The sequence below is a fragment of the Macadamia integrifolia genome, chromosome 6 (genome assembly GCF_013358625.1).
Source record: "Macadamia integrifolia cultivar HAES 741 chromosome 6, SCU_Mint_v3, whole genome shotgun sequence".
Taxonomy (NCBI): domain Eukaryota; kingdom Viridiplantae; phylum Streptophyta; class Magnoliopsida; order Proteales; family Proteaceae; genus Macadamia; species Macadamia integrifolia.
Genome location: NC_056562.1, coordinates 32735778 through 32753466, shown reverse-complemented (window position 1 = coordinate 32753466; position 17689 = coordinate 32735778). Strand labels below are relative to the sequence as shown.

At 39.2% G+C, this 17689-nt stretch overlaps 2 protein-coding genes across 2 annotated transcripts; both read left to right on the top strand.

The window, feature by feature from the left end:
* The first annotated feature begins 3458 nt into the window (after positions 1 to 3458).
* Positions 3459 to 7251, top strand: LOC122081119 (protein IQ-DOMAIN 22-like). The gene is made up of 4 exons (XM_042648095.1): positions 3459 to 4080; positions 5167 to 5367; positions 6015 to 6092; positions 6277 to 7251. Exons 1-4 carry the CDS (start codon positions 3613 to 3615, stop codon positions 7102 to 7104), a joined length of 1575 nt encoding a protein of 524 aa, XP_042504029.1. The 5' UTR covers positions 3459 to 3612; the 3' UTR covers positions 7105 to 7251.
* Positions 7252 to 8484: 1233 nt separating this feature from the next.
* Positions 8485 to 16720, top strand: LOC122080868 (probable pectin methyltransferase QUA3). The gene is made up of 7 exons (XM_042647738.1): positions 8485 to 9565; positions 11812 to 12015; positions 12117 to 12327; positions 12420 to 12681; positions 13162 to 13536; positions 15068 to 15163; positions 16229 to 16720. Exons 1-7 carry the CDS (start codon positions 9143 to 9145, stop codon positions 16455 to 16457), a joined length of 1800 nt encoding a protein of 599 aa, XP_042503672.1. The 5' UTR covers positions 8485 to 9142; the 3' UTR covers positions 16458 to 16720.
* Positions 16721 to 17689: the final 969 nt, after the last annotated feature.

The following is a 17689-nucleotide window of genomic DNA, read 5'->3' as shown; positions in this document are numbered from 1 at the left end:
AGTACTACAGTAGTCAGACAAGTAGGGCCACTGGGGAAAGGGCTTGGATGTGGGCTGTGTGGGCCTATTCCATTTTTTGTGGTTAACATACCCTTTGACGGAGTTGACTGAGATTCAAGATCCTTTCCCCATGTGGGGAAGGTCATCATCACATGGGATCCGGCCTTCCATCCCCATCTGACACGAGTTAGACGACCCACATGAACAGTTAGATGGCCCCTGGGGTGGTTAGTGGTTACCACATGGGGAGCTGATCCGGACTCCAAGTTAAGAGGTATCTGATCCCCAATGGAGGGCTAGATCACTCCTCTCCCCATGTTGGGAGTTGATCCGGGCTTGTTAATCTATTAGGTGGTAAGACACAAATATATGAAGATACGGAGGCCCCTTCAACCCCTCACGTCTATGTGGATAGATTATGGAGATGGGATCTGAAACCATGTCTATATCCATTCCAATAGACCAGTCTTTACGTCTGTCAGATGCAGAGATAAACAGTTATGTGAAAGACAGAGAAAACCCACTCCTAAAACCTTTATTTGATGAGGCATAAATGGGGATTATTTTTTATAAATTTTGTCGCATTGTTCTAATTTAACTAAAACTTAGATATGTGAGCAAAAGACCTTGAGGTCTAATGAAAATTATATGATTTCTATAGTAGCGACTCCATTAGGGATTCAAGATTTCTATGGTAGCCGTGGTTCTAAGTATTGATATTGGATCGGTTGTATGGGGTGATATTGTATTGTTTTGGCAGGTCTCTGATCTTGATGCCTGATTGATATTATATCATTTGAACAATACAGACCAAGGGTAAAAAAGTTAAAAAAATATTTTTTCTTGGGAAAATCAGGGATATTTCTATTCAATATACTCGATTTGATACTGATCCATTTTAAAATTGTATTGTTTTTGGGATATACCCATTCTAAAACCATGCATTAAAACCATGGTTGTAGATCGGATAAAAATCTTCTGCAATACCCGTATTGTGCAACACCCCTAGCAGAGGTTGACACGTGGACAAAGCGGAATGAACGGCTCAGATTAATCCTCCATTGAAACAACCCCAAACCAATGGTTCTCCAACTTAAACTGAATCGTACCAAGTATTCAAATCGAACTGATTCAGGTTTTGAATTAAAACCTGAGAGATTTCTATCCCATTCCCTCACTCACTCACTCTCTCTCTCTCTCTCTCTCTCTCTCTCTCTATGCGTGTGTGTGTGTTACGTCTCTCTCCCTCACTGCCCTAACTCGCAAGAAGCTCCCTACTCTCTCGACTCTCTCTGTTACGCTTTGTCCATGTGTCGACCTTTGCAGGCAGTATTGCACAGTATTGCACGATATGGGTATTGCAAAGGATTTTTATCCTCGTAGACCACACTTTGCCTATATTGTTCGCATTGCATATTATTACATAATTAGTTACATTTCCATTGCATCTTTGTTCGAAGTGAAATCATGGGACAAAAAGGGTGCTTCATGGTAGTGATCATAGCCCCCAAGAGAAGGCCCCTCACAATAAGCGATGCTTTCGTAGGATCAATGGACGATAGTGAACATACTAAGACTCGAACCTACAACCAGCTTACTCGAAACCCTAAGAGATATAAGACACATTGTAGTGTCCTAAGATCAATTGATATCCACTTAAGCCATGATTTGTTAGAAATAGAACCTCACACTTATCATTGAGGTATGTTGGTTGCTGTCCACCCAAAGAGCTCCCTTTGTCTTTTGCTTTCTGAACTTGTGGATCTCATCTCATTTCAACAAAAAATTTCTGTATGGAGTGTTGATGATATGTTTCTTCTTCCAAGCAAAAAGACAATGGATATCTGTTTCATGACCCTCCTAACATGGTAATCCAACACTTCGAGCACTGTGCCCTTACACCCCCCTGAAGGTCCTGACAGAAGAATCCACCACGCTTGGTTGCAATATTAGAGGGCCTTGAGAAGAAAACCTCATCATCATCTACCATTCCATCACTCCTTACAATGAGATTTAGTGGGTCATGTGCTTGCTGCTGCTGTTCTGAGAGCACTGAGGTCTTCAAGAAGGTCAAAAAAAAATCTTTCTTTTTGGGACTTCAGACTTCACTTTCAGATAGGTTGCGTTTGTTTCACGAAAAATATTCTTATGAAAAAAATAGTGCCATTTTTTATATATTATATTTTAGAAATTTTACCATTTGAGTATGTATTCTATTTGGTTGCACATGAACCCCCCCCCTCCAAAAAAAAAAAGAAAAAGAAAAAGAAGAGATTTAAGGCGGGGGGGGGGGGGAAATCCAGTCATATGAAAGGTTTTGGTCCTTCATGGATGTTAAAGAGAATCAATGATTAAAAATAATTTTGAGGAGAAAATATTTTGAATTTTAAATTCTTATATTGCCTTTAATAATATTTTGAGTTTAAGGTTAGAGATCGTAATTTGATTGTATAATCACTGTAATGTGGAGATCGACTAAGGGTGGACACAGGTATCCAATCAAGGGATAGGGTGGTCTTTCACACCATTTATATCTGGAAGAAGGAACATGTATCTACGTAGTAATCTATTTTTTTTTAATTTCTTATATAAATAAAATAATAAAATAAATTGATAAAGAAGAAATTGGATGTACGTATTCAATATTAATACAAATTGTGTTGCATTGAACATGAATCGAATGTTATCTCAAAAAAGAACTACTTTTAAATGTAATATTACTTATTCATATTAGTAATATGTCGAGAATTACAAATGTAATATTACTTATTCATATTAGAAATATGTCGAGAATTGTAAAGCATTCAAAAGAGAAATATAAAAATGCTCCAGAGCTTGAAGCTCTTTGACACAATTTTTTTCAAACACCCTTGAACAGTGAGATCCTGTCCCCACGTGGGGAGTTGATCTATAATTCATTTCCAGCCTCGTGCACATACCCATTATTCTACGTGCCCCTAGACTAAACCAAGTGGATGTTTGGATGACATTCCCCTAATTAAATCCTATTTATTGTCATTTGGATTCGATTTGACACGTAGCATTTGAAGCAATTTATGTTGCGAGGGACCACACAATGACGAAATAGGAGTCAACAAAGACAATATCATAATATATGGAAATTTTAATATTGTTAAGGATATATATGTCATTTCGTAGGGTCATAAAGAAAATATGTGGAACCCACCAAGGACAACAACGTAATTTAATTACCTTCTCTCTAAAGTCCGCATCTCGGGACGCACGAATGCCTCATTTGGTCGTGTACTCGTGTTTCTCGTCCCGTCTCTCCTTCCCTCTCTCGTCTTATCACCCGCCCTTTCTTTTAATATTTAATAATAAAAAATTAAGGGCCGATGGATTTATTACTATTTAAAAATTGTTCTTTTTCAGCGACTGACAATCTCCCAAGTCTCTGTATATACTTTCCGTATTTGCACGTTAATCCATTTTTAAAATCTCATTCCCTATCTCCCCCTCCCCCACATCTTTCTCTCTGGGCATTTCATCTCTGTCACTCCCACAGCTCACACACACCTCTCTGTAATGGCGCCGTTAACGCGAAGTCGAAACCGTTTTCCAAAACCACTTGTGTTTTTCAAATTGTAAGAAATGGGGAAAACAGCTAGGTGGTTTAGAGGGTTCTTGGGCGGGAAGAAGGAAGCTTCGCCGTCGCCGTCGCCGTCGCCGTCGCAAGATGCGAAGCCTGTGAAGGAGAAGAAGAAGAGATGGAGCTTCGTCAGATCTTTCAAGGACAGGGAAAAGGACAGGACTACGACGATACCTTCTTCGCATGTGCAGGTGAAAGAGGATGATATTGATAGGAGGGGTTGTTACAGAGAAGAATCGTCTTCGTATCCATGTTCCTACGACGCCGGATCAGTTCAGGACCAGAACAAGCATGCGATTGCAGTTGCTGCGGCCACTGCTGCAGTGGCGGAAGCTGCGGTTGAGGCGGCTCAAGCGGCTGCCGCGGTGGTCAGGTTGACCAGCAGTAGTGGCCGCTGCCCCAACGGGAGTGTTGGGAAGCGAGAAGATTGGGCCACTGTTAAGATACAAGCTGCGTTCCGAGGCTATTTGGTTAGTCATTACTCTCTTCTTCCTCACTAATAGTAAATTATCTCTCTGCAATTCATAACACTTCTACTGGTTTCTGGACTAATTCATTTGGTTTCTGTAAAATGGATCTAGAAGATGAAGAATTAAAATTAGATCGATGGAGTTTGGGTTTCTTTCTTTCCCCACAGGTTCTGGTGATGATAGTGGAGTTGAGTTTTCCGAAATCCATAGCCATTTCACCTTTTTCTTTCGTTTTTTTGGAAAGTAATAATAATAATAAGCCGCCCTCTTTCCTTGAATGGGTTTCTACTTTCTCGTGACGTATTGAGCTCCAATTTCTTTACCTTCTTAGAACATTTTAGCATTCATTATTCCGCGTGAGTTTGGTAGATGTGATATTTAATACTGTGGAGATGGTAACGCTTCACAAAAAGGTTACAGGAACCTGAAAGTTTGGGCGATATTCTCATAGTAATCCTTTCATTTTTGGCTGTTTCGTTTGTTGTAACTAAATAAAGCGGTTTCAGTAGGGTATGGGATTAGTAGTTTTCTCTGATCAGATAATCGCAAAATTCACACCCACCGGAACCTGAAAATCTGAAACGGCATTTATTTGGTCCCCTCCCAATTGGCTTTCAGAATCGAGTTATCTCTTGTCTTTCCGTGTTGTACTTCCCAGTTGACCCGGTCCACCAGCTAAGGAACTCAGTACACATCACCATTAATGCTTCGGCTTCGGCTTCAGCTTCATCTTTTCTGGTCTGAGACTGAGAGGCTGAGATCGGGGAGTGAGGTGTTATTGTCGTTGTATTACAATGTCAGGGAGCGGGAAATGATTTTCCCTCAATCGCGCCTTCTTTCTTGCTTTTCAAAAATTTCATTCATGTTAGTTGGTGACTTGGTGTAACTGTACCATAAAGTCGTAGACTGCAAAGCTTCTTTTTTCAAGTTGCTTGCGTTTTTGGTACCACAGGAAAGGTGTGATGATTCTGTGTTTTGGTTCTTTTTGTTTTTTTCATTCTGAGAGGAAAGAATGGCATAACTGACTTTGAATTTTGGTTTTGACTCGAAAAGAAGTTGATTTGAATTTTGGGCATTGTTTGATAGGCAAGGAGAGCTTTGAGGGCACTGAAGGGTTTGGTTAGACTTCAAGCATTGGTGAGGGGCCACATTGTGAGAAAAGGGTTGGTGGAGAATCTACGGTGTTTACAGGCATTGGTGAGAGCTCAGGCTAGAGCTCGGGCAGGTCGTATCCACATTTCAGAATCGCGGTATCCTTACAGCAAGCACCTGCCGTCACATAATCCTGTAAGACTAAGTTGGAACTCTTTCAGTGCTTCCTTATTGCCATCTTTCATTAATTTGATAATTGTGATTCTTTTGGGTACAATTACTGTCTTAATGATCAACCATCTTATGTTGAATCAGTAAAATGGTTGGAGGAAAAAACCATTCTATCCGTAGATGAATGATCCTCAGCATGAATTTAAGTTCAAATGGATTGAAACAATCATATCCAATTGATTTAACATTTACCCATAATTTTATAGTTTACAAAGCAAAAGAAAGTAATACAATGATGCAATCACTACTTTTTGGAAGACTTTACAAGCTTTCTGTTTGTGTTTTTTATCTTAGAAAATTTTGGCCCAATTAAATGGGTTGGCTGAGATTTGGTTCCCTGACCCTGCCCTACATTAAGTTAGTTCAGAATTACCCTGCCTCAGACCTTGGAGACCAGTGGTCCTGTTTTTATGGTTCTTTTATTTAAGGAAAAAATGAACTTGGGTTTGCATCAAGCTCAGTATGAGTTGATCCAGGTTGGGATGGGAAATATGCTTAATCCTAAAGCCTATAAAATATCAAGTGGTTCAGGCTGGTTGGAATGGGAATTGTCACCACTATTATATATAACTGTCACTGGGGAAAATTTTTCTTATATCATTTTCTTGCAGGGCCCAGCAACCCCTGAAAAACATGAACACTCAATACGTGCTAACAGTGCCAGAAATGATTGGTCCTCATCCCTTAAGGTATGTACTTGTGTAAGTGACTACCCCCCCCCCCTCTCTCCCAGAAAAAAAATGAAACTTAAATGTGGAAACTATAATCCTACACTTTAGCGAAAGCTCAACCAAATTATTTCCGTTTCATTATGATTACAAAGTTCTTACATGTTTAGCACATCCCTCACATAACGCAACCATCTATGAGCAGAGAAACAGTTCAAGCAGATCAAATATCAGGGGTGACATTAATGTGGACAGGATGCAGTGTGCTAAGAATCGTTATGACCATTGGATGGATAAATGCTCAGTGGACCGTTGTCATCGGGAAACTTCTGTCAAAACCATGTCTACTGATGATGAAAAAAGTGACAAAATCCTGGAAATTGATTCTGGGAAGCCCCACTTGAACTCAAAACGAAAGATTAATGTATGTCAGTTTTCCAAGTATGCTACTACTTCAGATCAGAACAGTCATGGCTTTTCTACATTGGCCTCCCCTTCAAGGGAGTCGACAACAGCTCAATTGTCTACTCAAAGCTCATCTTCTGGTGAAGTCCAGTCATTGAGCCCTCTTAAATTCAATCACGAGGTAGATGATGCAGCATTTTGCACAGCCAGTAACAGCCCACAGTATTTCTCTGCAACATTGAGGCCTGGCAGTGCCAGTGGAAGGGCCATCACGCCAACAAAGAGTGAATGCTCTCGAAGCTACTTCAGTGGGTACTCGGACTCCCGAAGCTTCTTCAGTGGGTACTCTGATTACCCCAATTACATGGCCAACACGGAATCATCAAAGGCTAAGGTAATAAGGTCTCAGAGTGCTCCGAAACAGAGACCTGAGTTTGACAAATCAAGTTCAACTAAGAGGTTTTCTGTTCAAGGGTTCGGGGATACAAGGTCAAGTGCCCAAAGGGCATCAGCACTACATGCAAACTTTAAGAGCAAAGCATACCCAGGCTCAGGCCGATTGGATAGACTAGGAATGCCAATTCATGGTGATTCAGGCTTCAATGGGGTGTACACCTGCAGCAGATAGTAGAATTGTTTATGTGTGAATTAATATTTTGTGTTTGGTGTTTTAGTTTCTTCCTCTTGTAATCCTTTTCTTTCTGTTTCCTGGAAACACTTTTAGTCCATTTTGCTTTTATTATTTAAATATTTATATATATATACATTTTGCTTTTATTATTTAAATATATATATAGAGGGTTTTTATCATTATCAGTTTATCACTAAGTGTCACAAAGTTGTAGATTTTAGTTCCACATGGGGATTTGCGATGGGAAGGTTAGGATTCAAAGGATCGGTTCATTTGTTTGTGAGTCGAACTGTGTTTTTTTTTTTTTTCCTTTTAGGACAGAAGAAAGATTGTATGCAGTGCAAGAGGTTCTCACATGTATGAGGTCGGAGAGAGAACTACATAGCTTTACTTCGAGAATGTCGAGAGATTAGTTTGACCATGTGACCACTAAGTCATAACATTTGTAGAGGACAGAAATAACTTCATTAAATCTAACTAAAGGGGAAATTAGAATATACAAAATGCAAAATAGAATCTATTCTGACCTTTCTAGTTAACTGTTATGCAAAGGACCGTTTTTTCTCCTCAATAAAAGAACTAAAAATTGTTTCAACTCATTACAAACATTCATTGCATTCACTATCTTTGCTTCTGAGATCAAGGATTTTCTTCTTGATGTTTTTCTGGTAGGCAAGTATTGGCATGTGAGTTCAAGTTTTTTATCTGTTTTTGGTAATACATGTGAGTTCAAAAATTGACTACACATAACAACTAAGATATACTAGTCAGCCTCACCAAGTATTAAACATGTTGGGCTCGAGCACTCACTGATTAATAATCAAGTGCTCCCAGTGAGGGGTACTAGGATGATGGTTGATGATCGAGACAGAATTAATATCGTGATCGCTCATTCATAGCTCGATTAATCCATCAATTAGTTTGTTTAAAGCCTGATTATAGCCTAATTACTTTGAATCCAATTATGGAACGACAATTGACCGACAAAAAAAAAAAAAAAAAAATTCTATGCCTTGACAGGCCTGATTATCTAAATGGGCATTGATGATGCAACCCTACTTGGGAGTAAGACATAGAGTCGATTGGAGAAACTAATTAAGTCATTCAATAGAGATTAGAGATCTACCCTCATGAGGAGGCCGTGAGATCTATTTCCTTTTCCAACCTATCAAAAAAAAAAAAAAAAAAAAAAAGACAGTAGAGACCAGTGAATGCAATATGAATACATTGAATGATTTGACTTTTTTTTTGGTAAATAATACATTGAATAATTGACGAGGATTAGAAAGAATATAAACTCTAGCTAGGATGGGCCGGGCCCAACCTTGACTTGGGTTTGAACTTTACATAGTCCGAGTCCAACCCAAAAAGTTATTACAACCGAGGAACGTCTGCACGACTGCATACGTCATTAGTCTGTGATGGCAACGGAGCATTGTTTTCCGGCGAAGTCTCCGGCTACTTTAGGCGGTGAGGACTAAGGACCTCTGTTCCTAGATGCAGCGAGGCTTTGGGGCTTGGAATCGAATCTCACCCTCACCTTTATGTAATATATCTTCTCCATTAAAAAAACATGGCTTGGTCCCTTAATGGCATTGCACGCATTGGCTTTTTGCAGGTTGATGAGAGACGTACTCGTTAGATTTTGATCAATCAATTTAAAAACCCAAAAGAAAATCCAAGTTTCACACAGATTGACACTACAAAATCAAAAAGGCCACTTGCTTGCGCAGATTTCGAAACACATTTCTTATAACTTTGATCTCGACTGAGGAAGAGAAACCTGATCTACTCTGTAAAATAAGCTTAGAGTAGTACCCAGTAATCAGTATCAACCAAAACCAGGTGGTGGGTTCTGTACAAAACAGTAGAGTGAGAAGTGATTACCCTTCCTCTCCTTTCTTTTTCTCTCTCTACCTCATACATTTTCCCTACATGGTTCAGAGTCGGTGCGAAATGCAAGTAGAGCAAGAAGTCATTTATTCTTATACAACCGAAGGGCCTATGTGTATCTGATTTGATCTGATCTCTAACTATGGGACTCTTTAATTTCCCTTCTTCGAAACGAAACGCTCGGCAATGGAGGCTCCTCGATCTGATCTATGCTGCTTTCTTCGTTGTGCTGTTTGTCTTCTTCATCTTTGCATTTACCCCACTTGGTGACTCCCTTGCTGCTTCGGGACGACAGACGCTTGTGCTCGCCACTGGTGATCCCGTTCAGAGACTTAAGCTGGTGGGCTTGATTGAGTCTGGGCAGCTGCAGACCATCGAAGCCTGCCCTGCTGAGGCGGTTGATCACATGCCCTGTGAGGATCCTAGGAGGAACAGTCAACTTAGCCGAGAGATGAATTTCTACCGAGAGCGTCAGTGCCCATTGCCTGAAGAGACTCCTCTCTGCTTGATTCCTCCTCCCGCCGGCTACCGAATCCCTGTCCAGTGGCCTGAGAGCTTGCACAAGGTATTTTTTTTTTTTTTTTTATATCATTTATCTTCCTACTGATTGAGACTTTGATTGCCTTGTTTAAATTTTTTATCTAAAATTTGATTACACTCCACCAGCCACCAGGTAATGTATATTCCACCATGCTTAAACTGTGCACATTAGGACCTTTAACTTGAACGGTTCATACCTGGAATAAGGCAGTAAATGTGCTCGATTGCTTCTGGGCTCTTCAGAATTTTTTTTTTTTTTCTTTCCCTTTGATGTTGGGGGTTGGGAGATGGATTGGCCTTGTGGAGCAAGTCAGAAAGATGGAGAAATAGAACCATCTGATTTGATTCGTTCTCAATAGCCATGAGATGATCATCTTATGGTGATCCTTTTGCGAGGGATGCCCTATTACACTTGTAGTATCTGAAGGATGAGAACCAACTATGTAGCATCTACATTTAGAATTCAAGTATTGCATACGGCATTAGTCCAATTGGCTGTTGTAAATATTCAGTTTTGTGTAACCATCTTCTATACCAATTGACAGGGGAGAGAAGTTCTCAGTGAGTCTCATTTCAAACAGAAATGGTTCCAAGAGGAATGGTTTGAAGCTTAGATCGTCAACCCTTCACATTTAGTTGTTTTGGGAGATCTTTGGGTCTTAAAACGGTTATGTTAACTTAGACACTAGTGCAGACAACTGCAGAACTCCATGCTTTCAATGTTAACAGCAAGATCTCATGTAGGTGAATCATTTGGTGATATCTTCTCGAAGAGGTGTGGTAGAGTTCTCCAGAGCTTTATTTGAGCACAGATCATGAGGAAACTAAATGCTGCATTGGCCTAATCTTTGAATGCTTTGACTTGTATTTTGTGATATTTATTTGATGTGCCGTAAGTAGTCCCCAAAAAGAAGGTTGAAATCCTTCAGGGGATAAAATTCTTGATTTTGGTTGACGTTAGGTAAGTCCAATGCAATATTTTTGTAGACTGGGGTCTAGTTCTGGAGATTTTGCATGCCAGGAGGTGAAAAGGTGGATCTTTTATAGTTTGTTTCACTGTTATTTGGAAACTGGTGGTTGAAGCTTCATTTGAAGATTTACTTACTAGAAGCATCAGGAAGCTGATCAGAATCACCCTCAAGAGCAAGATAAATTATTTATGTTGGAGAGCATCTACGAGTTTATATGTTTCAAAATTATTCACATTGTAATTAGAATGAAATAGATGAAATGAATAAATCCCCGTAGCATCCTGTTAGAATAAACACCAAGAAACACAAAGAAAAATGAATAGATTCACGTAAGATGCAGATTTAATGTGGTTCATACACCGATGTGATGTGCTATGTCCACAGGCGAAGGTGAAGATGATTCACTATATGATGGAAGAATGATTACCATGGAGATCTCTCAAGAACTCCCAAACTCGTGGCAAGAACTCTCACCCATAAACCCTAACTCGAAAAATCCCCAAATCTGACTTGCTTACACAACAAGCCAATAGTATAAATATATATACTCCTTCAAGTTGGGTCGATCCATCAGGACGTACTGTACCATGGGGGTGAATTCCCCTCATCCCCAAACGAGTTCAGCGATGGGCTCCACACTTGGGCCGATATCACAAACCTCAGAAAAAAATCTCATCCAGGTCGCCACCAAAAATATATGTTGGAGAGGGGCAATAAATGCAAGAATTCAAGACACACATAAACAGTCTTTCAGGGTGTGAAAAAACAAGTTTTAGCATCCTTTGTATGTGGTGACTAATTGAAAGCCATACAGGCCCCACATGGTTGGACGATTTGCCTGATGCACTTTTTCTGATGGACCAAACCCCAAGCTATGTGCTTTTTCACAATCACATACATGTGCACACTAACATATATATAATCAGTTTATCAACCTGGATTATTGAGAAGGGAATCTAACTTTTGCATTTGATTTCGAATGATTGGTGACGCCTCTAGACTTTCTGTCAACCTCTACACCCTTGCATTAAGAAGAAAATCTATAAGACTGGATTAGTAATTACTTACCATAAGGCTAGTATATGGTTTTCATGGGTGGGTTTAACTGGAAGAACTTGGTAGATTACCTGCTTCCTTTTTTCATTCCCCCCACACCCCTAGCTAGTAAATATTTTCCCTTAAATCTTTAGGCAATGATATGTATATTTTCTGCACTTGTCAGATGTCAATACTTGATCTTAATCTATTAAGGTCTGCATTCTTCAATTCTTGGTACTTAAACACTGTCCTTGATATGCAGATATGGCACAGCAACATGCCTCACAATAAAATTGCCGACAGGAAGGGTCACCAAGGCTGGATGAAAGAAGAAGGTCCATACTTTGTCTTCCCAGGGGGTGGAACAATGTTTCCTGATGGTGCCATACAATACATTAAGAAACTCGGACAGTACATTCCTATAAGTGGAGGAGTTTTGAGGACAGCCCTAGATATGGGATGTGGGGTAGTAGTTGCTTACTTGTCTGAGTTCTAATTTTTATTCGTATTTGTATTTAGAAGCACTACATATTTAGAAAGAAAATACATGACTTGGTTTTCATGTAGGTCGCAAGCTTTGGGGGTTACCTTCTTAAGGAAGATATTTTAACCCTCTCATTTGCTCCAAGAGATTCACATAAAGCACAGATACAATTTGCTCTAGAAAGGGGACTCCCAGCATTTGTTCTAATGCTTGGTACTCGTAGATTGCCTTTTCCTGTGCATTCATTTGATTTGATGCACTGCTCTCGTTGTTTGATCCCATTTACTGCCTATAGTAAGTTCTTTATTCCTTCCTGTGCGTATATTGTTTTCTTCTGATTCTCTTTTGGTATTTTTTTTGAGTAAAAGTGGACTTCTGATTTGCAGATGGAACATATTTTGTTGAAATGGATCGGCTGCTTCGACCAGGTGGATATTTTGTTGTCTCTGGGCCCCCTGTACAATGGCCTAAACAAGATAAAGAATGGGAGCACCTGCAGGCCCTAGCTAGAACCTTGTGCTATGAGCTGATTGTTGTGGATGGGAATACTGTTATCTGGAAAAAGCCTTCAACCGATTCATGTAACCTGGTACAAAACGAGTTTGAGCTTGAATTTTGCAATGACTCAGATGACCCAAGTTATGCATGGTAAGCTTCCCAAAATCCCTTTACTAGTTTTTTCAGTTCAGACTAATCTTAGTTACGGAAGCCTTCTACTTGAGATAGAACAATTCCACTTCAGAATTTTGTCTTGTTCCCACTCCCATACGTGATAACTCGATCCCAGTCCATGCAACAAAATATTAAATTTGCGAGAGAGTAATTAATTTTGTTGTTGAATCAAACGAAATAGAGAATACCCTCTCTTATAGCCTGCTAAAGATGTGTTATTTAGAGGAAAATATCATATAGGAACTTGATCTCTTTCTGATTGGAATTTACAGAAGACTTACATGGTCATTGAAAAGCTTAGAAAAATATCAAACATATGAATCCAATCATGGATGTTAGTAGCTCCAATGATTGCAATAGAAGGGGGCTGCTTTCAAGTTTAATATTCCAACTCTTGACTATTAGGGCAACGGCTCAATCCAGGTGGAAATGTGTCTAACTTCAATGGTTTTGCAGGTACTTCAAATTGAAGAATTGTATAAGTAAGATGGCCTCCCTCAAGGGTGAACATGCTGTTGGGACCATTCCCAATTGGCCAGATAGGCTAACTAAGCCTCCTTCAAGGGCTAGATTAAGTAAAAATGGGAATGAAGTGTTTGAAGCCGATACACGCCGTTGGGCCAGAAGGGTTGCATACTACAAGAAATCACTTAACTTGAAGCTTGGGAGCCCAGCTGAACGCAACATCATGGACATGAATGCCTTTTTTGGAGGTTTTGCAGCGGCGTTGTTGTCTGATCCAGTATGGGTGATGAATGTTGTTCCTCCTCGCAAGTCATCAACTTTGGGTGTGATTTATGATAGAGGACTAATTGGAGTCTACCATGATTGGTATGTTTCTGTTTGAAACCCCCTATTTCATAGGCTGTAGTTCTAGTTTGTCAAGCAGGCTGCAGTACTACATCATTATATCAAGAACTCAAGAAAGTTTGATGTAGATAAGTCACTTGGGCTTATTTTATTGCAAATAAGCCTTGGGTTGTGTTATGTATGTGTCGGGCCTTTGATCCCATGCGCTTTCTTTGAAATGGACCACTTTAATAGGCCTAAAATATGGATAGAAGGTAGGAAAACGGGATTTTATTCATTAGTTTAATTAGTTGCTATTTAATTCAATAAAGGCCCATTAGGCCATTAGTTGGTTGTAAAGTCCTATATGGACTAATAGTTAGTCAGTCCTACTCCATGTTGGAGTCATAAAGTCAAGTCCTAGTCCTATTTTGAATTCCTAGTTGTAGTAGGAGTGTCTAGTCCTATTGGGAAACTAGCTCCTACTTGTAGTAGGAGTGTCTAGTCCTATTGGGAAACTAGCTCTTAGTATTAGTATGATTGTAAACTTTCCCTCTATAAATAAAGAAACATATGTCCCATTATAGGATAGATTTGAATAAAAGAAAGTTTGCATTTATGAAAGAAAGTTTGCAACTAAATGCTTAGAGCAGCTAAGATAGCTGTGGGTGAGAAGCCCAGGCTGAGATAGCCGCTTCCTTTATTCCCTTTCACCCTTCTCAATCCCCCATCTGTTTTATTTTTCTTTTTTATTTTCTTTGCTGTAACATTCAAGAGATATAGTTCAGATTTTGATAAAAGTCTCCAGAAATCAGAATCGATCAGCAATCCTAGTGGGAATAGGAAAGAGATCGATCTCCTCTCTTTCTCTCTTCTGTACTCTGTTCAGTCAGGTCTTCAATCAGGGTATTCCATGCCTCATAAGGGTCCCACGATCCTTACCTACTCACTGTTGGAAGCATTCAGCTGTTGTTCTTGAAGGTTCTTCTCAGTTTTCTCTCCTAGGTCAGAAAATCAAGAAAGCTTGTAACTTCACAACCAGAAGTCAGAATCCTCTCAACTGGGGGTTTTTGTACCCTCCCTAGGGACTATCTACGCCCAAGAGTGCAACTCAATCGGACTCCTACAGCCCTGGCCGCACCTCTCTCTCCAGCTCTATAACAGGTCTTTCTCTCTCCTATCGGGTTAGGTTTTGGGTTGGTTTTGCTCCTATATGGGTATTGTATCCTTGGGGATTTATTTGATGGTATTATTTCTTTGTTTCTTACTCCTATTTGTATTGTTTGGGGTTATAAATTGCGGAGTTAATTACTTGTAATCTACTCCTGCATTAAAGTTGCTTCTACCATTAATCAATGACTGAACTGGAGAAAAGTCAAAGTGACTTGGAAATTAGTGGGAAGCAAGTTCGAATTCAAAAACCTTTTTATTCTACATATAGCATCACTATGTTGTTCTTTCTGTGCTTATAACAATCAATATGTGGCTCTTTGCTTCCTTTTAAAACTAATTAAGCTTTTTAGTTATGGATATTGGATGAATGTGCTAATAGTTTTCTGATTGATGTTGACAGGTGTGAACCTTTTTCAACGTATCCTCGTACTTATGATTTTATACATGTATCCAATATCGACTCTCTTGTAGGACATTCTGGTTCCAGAGAAACCAGGTATTGCATCATATAACTTCATCTTTGTCACAAACTCCTCTGCATTAAAATTTAATTCTGTTTGGATGAGCATTTGGTGTGCACAGGGTTTTAATGTTATCATTGAATAAATGATCAATTCTTTTGGTTTATCTAGAGGGTGTTCATTTCACAGAGCATCTATGTTCCAAAAAACAGTAATTCTGACCATTGGATGAACACATAAGTATAGGACTAATAGTCAGCTTGAAGAACTTGAAGTTTATAGGCAAGGACTGTACAAATCAAAGCCAGATAAAGCAATTCATATATTTGTTTTGTTCAACTTTCTCTTTGAAAAAATAACAAATATGTAAGAGAATGTGAAGGGGATTCAGGTATATTGATATTTTGCTTTGATTGCTCAAATAGCTGAAACTTGATATGTAGCACTTTATACAGAAGTATTTGGGGTTATTTGAAAATGGATCTAGATTTATTTTTTTGATAGGTAAATATTTACTATTTTTTAACCTTCAAATCTTCCTTCCCCCATGAGGCAGGATTCGATCGCTAATTAATAGGAAGGTTGTCAAAGCATCACCTAGGCGTCCTGGCCACTTTTTTTGATGGGTTCCTTGGTCGCCTAAGTGCCTTGTTGGTGCCACCTTAACTTTTGACCCCCTTCAATGCCTTAGTTCGCTTAGCACTTTGACCACTATGATTAATAGAATATTTGCAATTGATAAAAAAATCCATTAGTATTATTGTCATTTTCAAGTATCTGTACAAGCAAAGCTGTTTGAAGTGTTGGTCGTTGCCTTCATTCTGAAAATATATACCTACACTTGGGAGGTTCCTTTTCAATCTCTACAAATTTTACATTCTACTTAAATTCAGGCAATGAACAATGCCTTCAATGTTTCCAATAACAAATGATTCATGGGCAGTGTAATTATGAGGTTTCTTTTGTTAAATCTTTTTATTTTCTTCTTAATGAAAAGAAAAGCATTCCCTAGAAATTGGAATTATTTTGTCCCTTGATGCAACTTTTCATCAATTGCAATGTATAGATTTGGATTTATCTTCATATGAACTTGGTCTCAGGTGTAATCTTGTTGACGTAATGGTGGAGATAGACCGGATGTTGCGCCCAGATGGAACAGTTCTCATTCGAGATTCTCCTGAAGTCATTGACAGGGTGGCTCACATTACACGAGCAGTAAGATGGAAAACCACTATTCATGAACCAGAACCAGAATCAGAATCAAAGGGAAGGGAGAAGATTCTTGTGGCAACCAAGACATTCTGGACACTACCTTCATCCTCTCACTAATACTGCCTTTTAGCCTGCAACTTTTTTTTGTCCCCCCCCCCCCCCCCCCCTTGTTTCTGGAAGTTTAAGAGGGTATGTCCATGCGTTAAAAGAAGGTGCTGGTGTCTTTTTGTTCTTGTTATGGTTTATCTTCTCCTGAGATGTGGGGGAGATTGTTGGATGATGTATGTTGCAAGGGTGACTTGGTTTTAATATCCATTGTAAAGTATATTTTATTTCTCCCAGCGAAATCAATGATTCAATGGTTATTTATTCTTTCTCCATTCAAAATATCTGATCAGATGAACTATATGGATGCGAGTATTCGGTCGAGAAATGTATGGTTTGTTTATGAGAGGATTTCTTTGTCAAATCTGTCCAGGTGATACTGTTGCAGATTACTTAGCTTAGTTGGGAGTTGGTTCTCATCTCTTTGGCTTGTTGGCAAGAGTGGGTTGCCTCCTCCTGTGGCATATGATCATATTTATATTCAACACATTTCTTAATCCCTTGCTAGTGGAGTTGCTTAAGACAATGTATGATCTTGAGTAAATGTCCCCTGCTTATCTTTTTTAGAAATTGCTTTTAAAACTCTTGTTCTGAAAATAGGGAGTGTGGCCCCACCATGTGTGTGGGGGCCAATGGGAATACAGGAGGAAGCATCAACAGGGGTATCACTGTGCATTTTATGGGGGGGGGTGTGGAGCGGTTATTTTGCTCCTATGTGTCTAGGCACAGGCCTTGCTTCCCCTGCATAAACCAATTTTCCTAATAATTATGACAATGATCTGTTTGGTTGCTAGGCAAATACAAATATTTCTTTGAGAAGTGAAATATATTTTTATAAGAGAAGTCAAAATTGGTGTTTGTTTGCAAGCAAACACAAATATTTCTGTAAGAAACAAAATATATCTTATAGAAAATGCAATTATTTCCTTCCCTTTTCCCACTTCGGTAGGAGGAAATCTTAACAGCCTTGCAAATCAAAGTTCAACTACCTCCCTCCCCCATTGAAAAAGGGGAAAAGAGCCTTGCAAATCAAAAGTATCTCTCTCTTTTTCCTGAAATCAATATCCTTGTGAATTGTGATGGACATTGGAGTAGGTAAGATTTTTATTTTGGGGAAAATGATTTTTTGTTTCCCACACCATCTTTTTCTTTTTTGATTGAATCTTTTTATCTAACACGAAAAGAATTAGAAACTGTCCTCGAATTTTTCCTGATAACGAAGTGTGAAAATAGAAATTGATGGC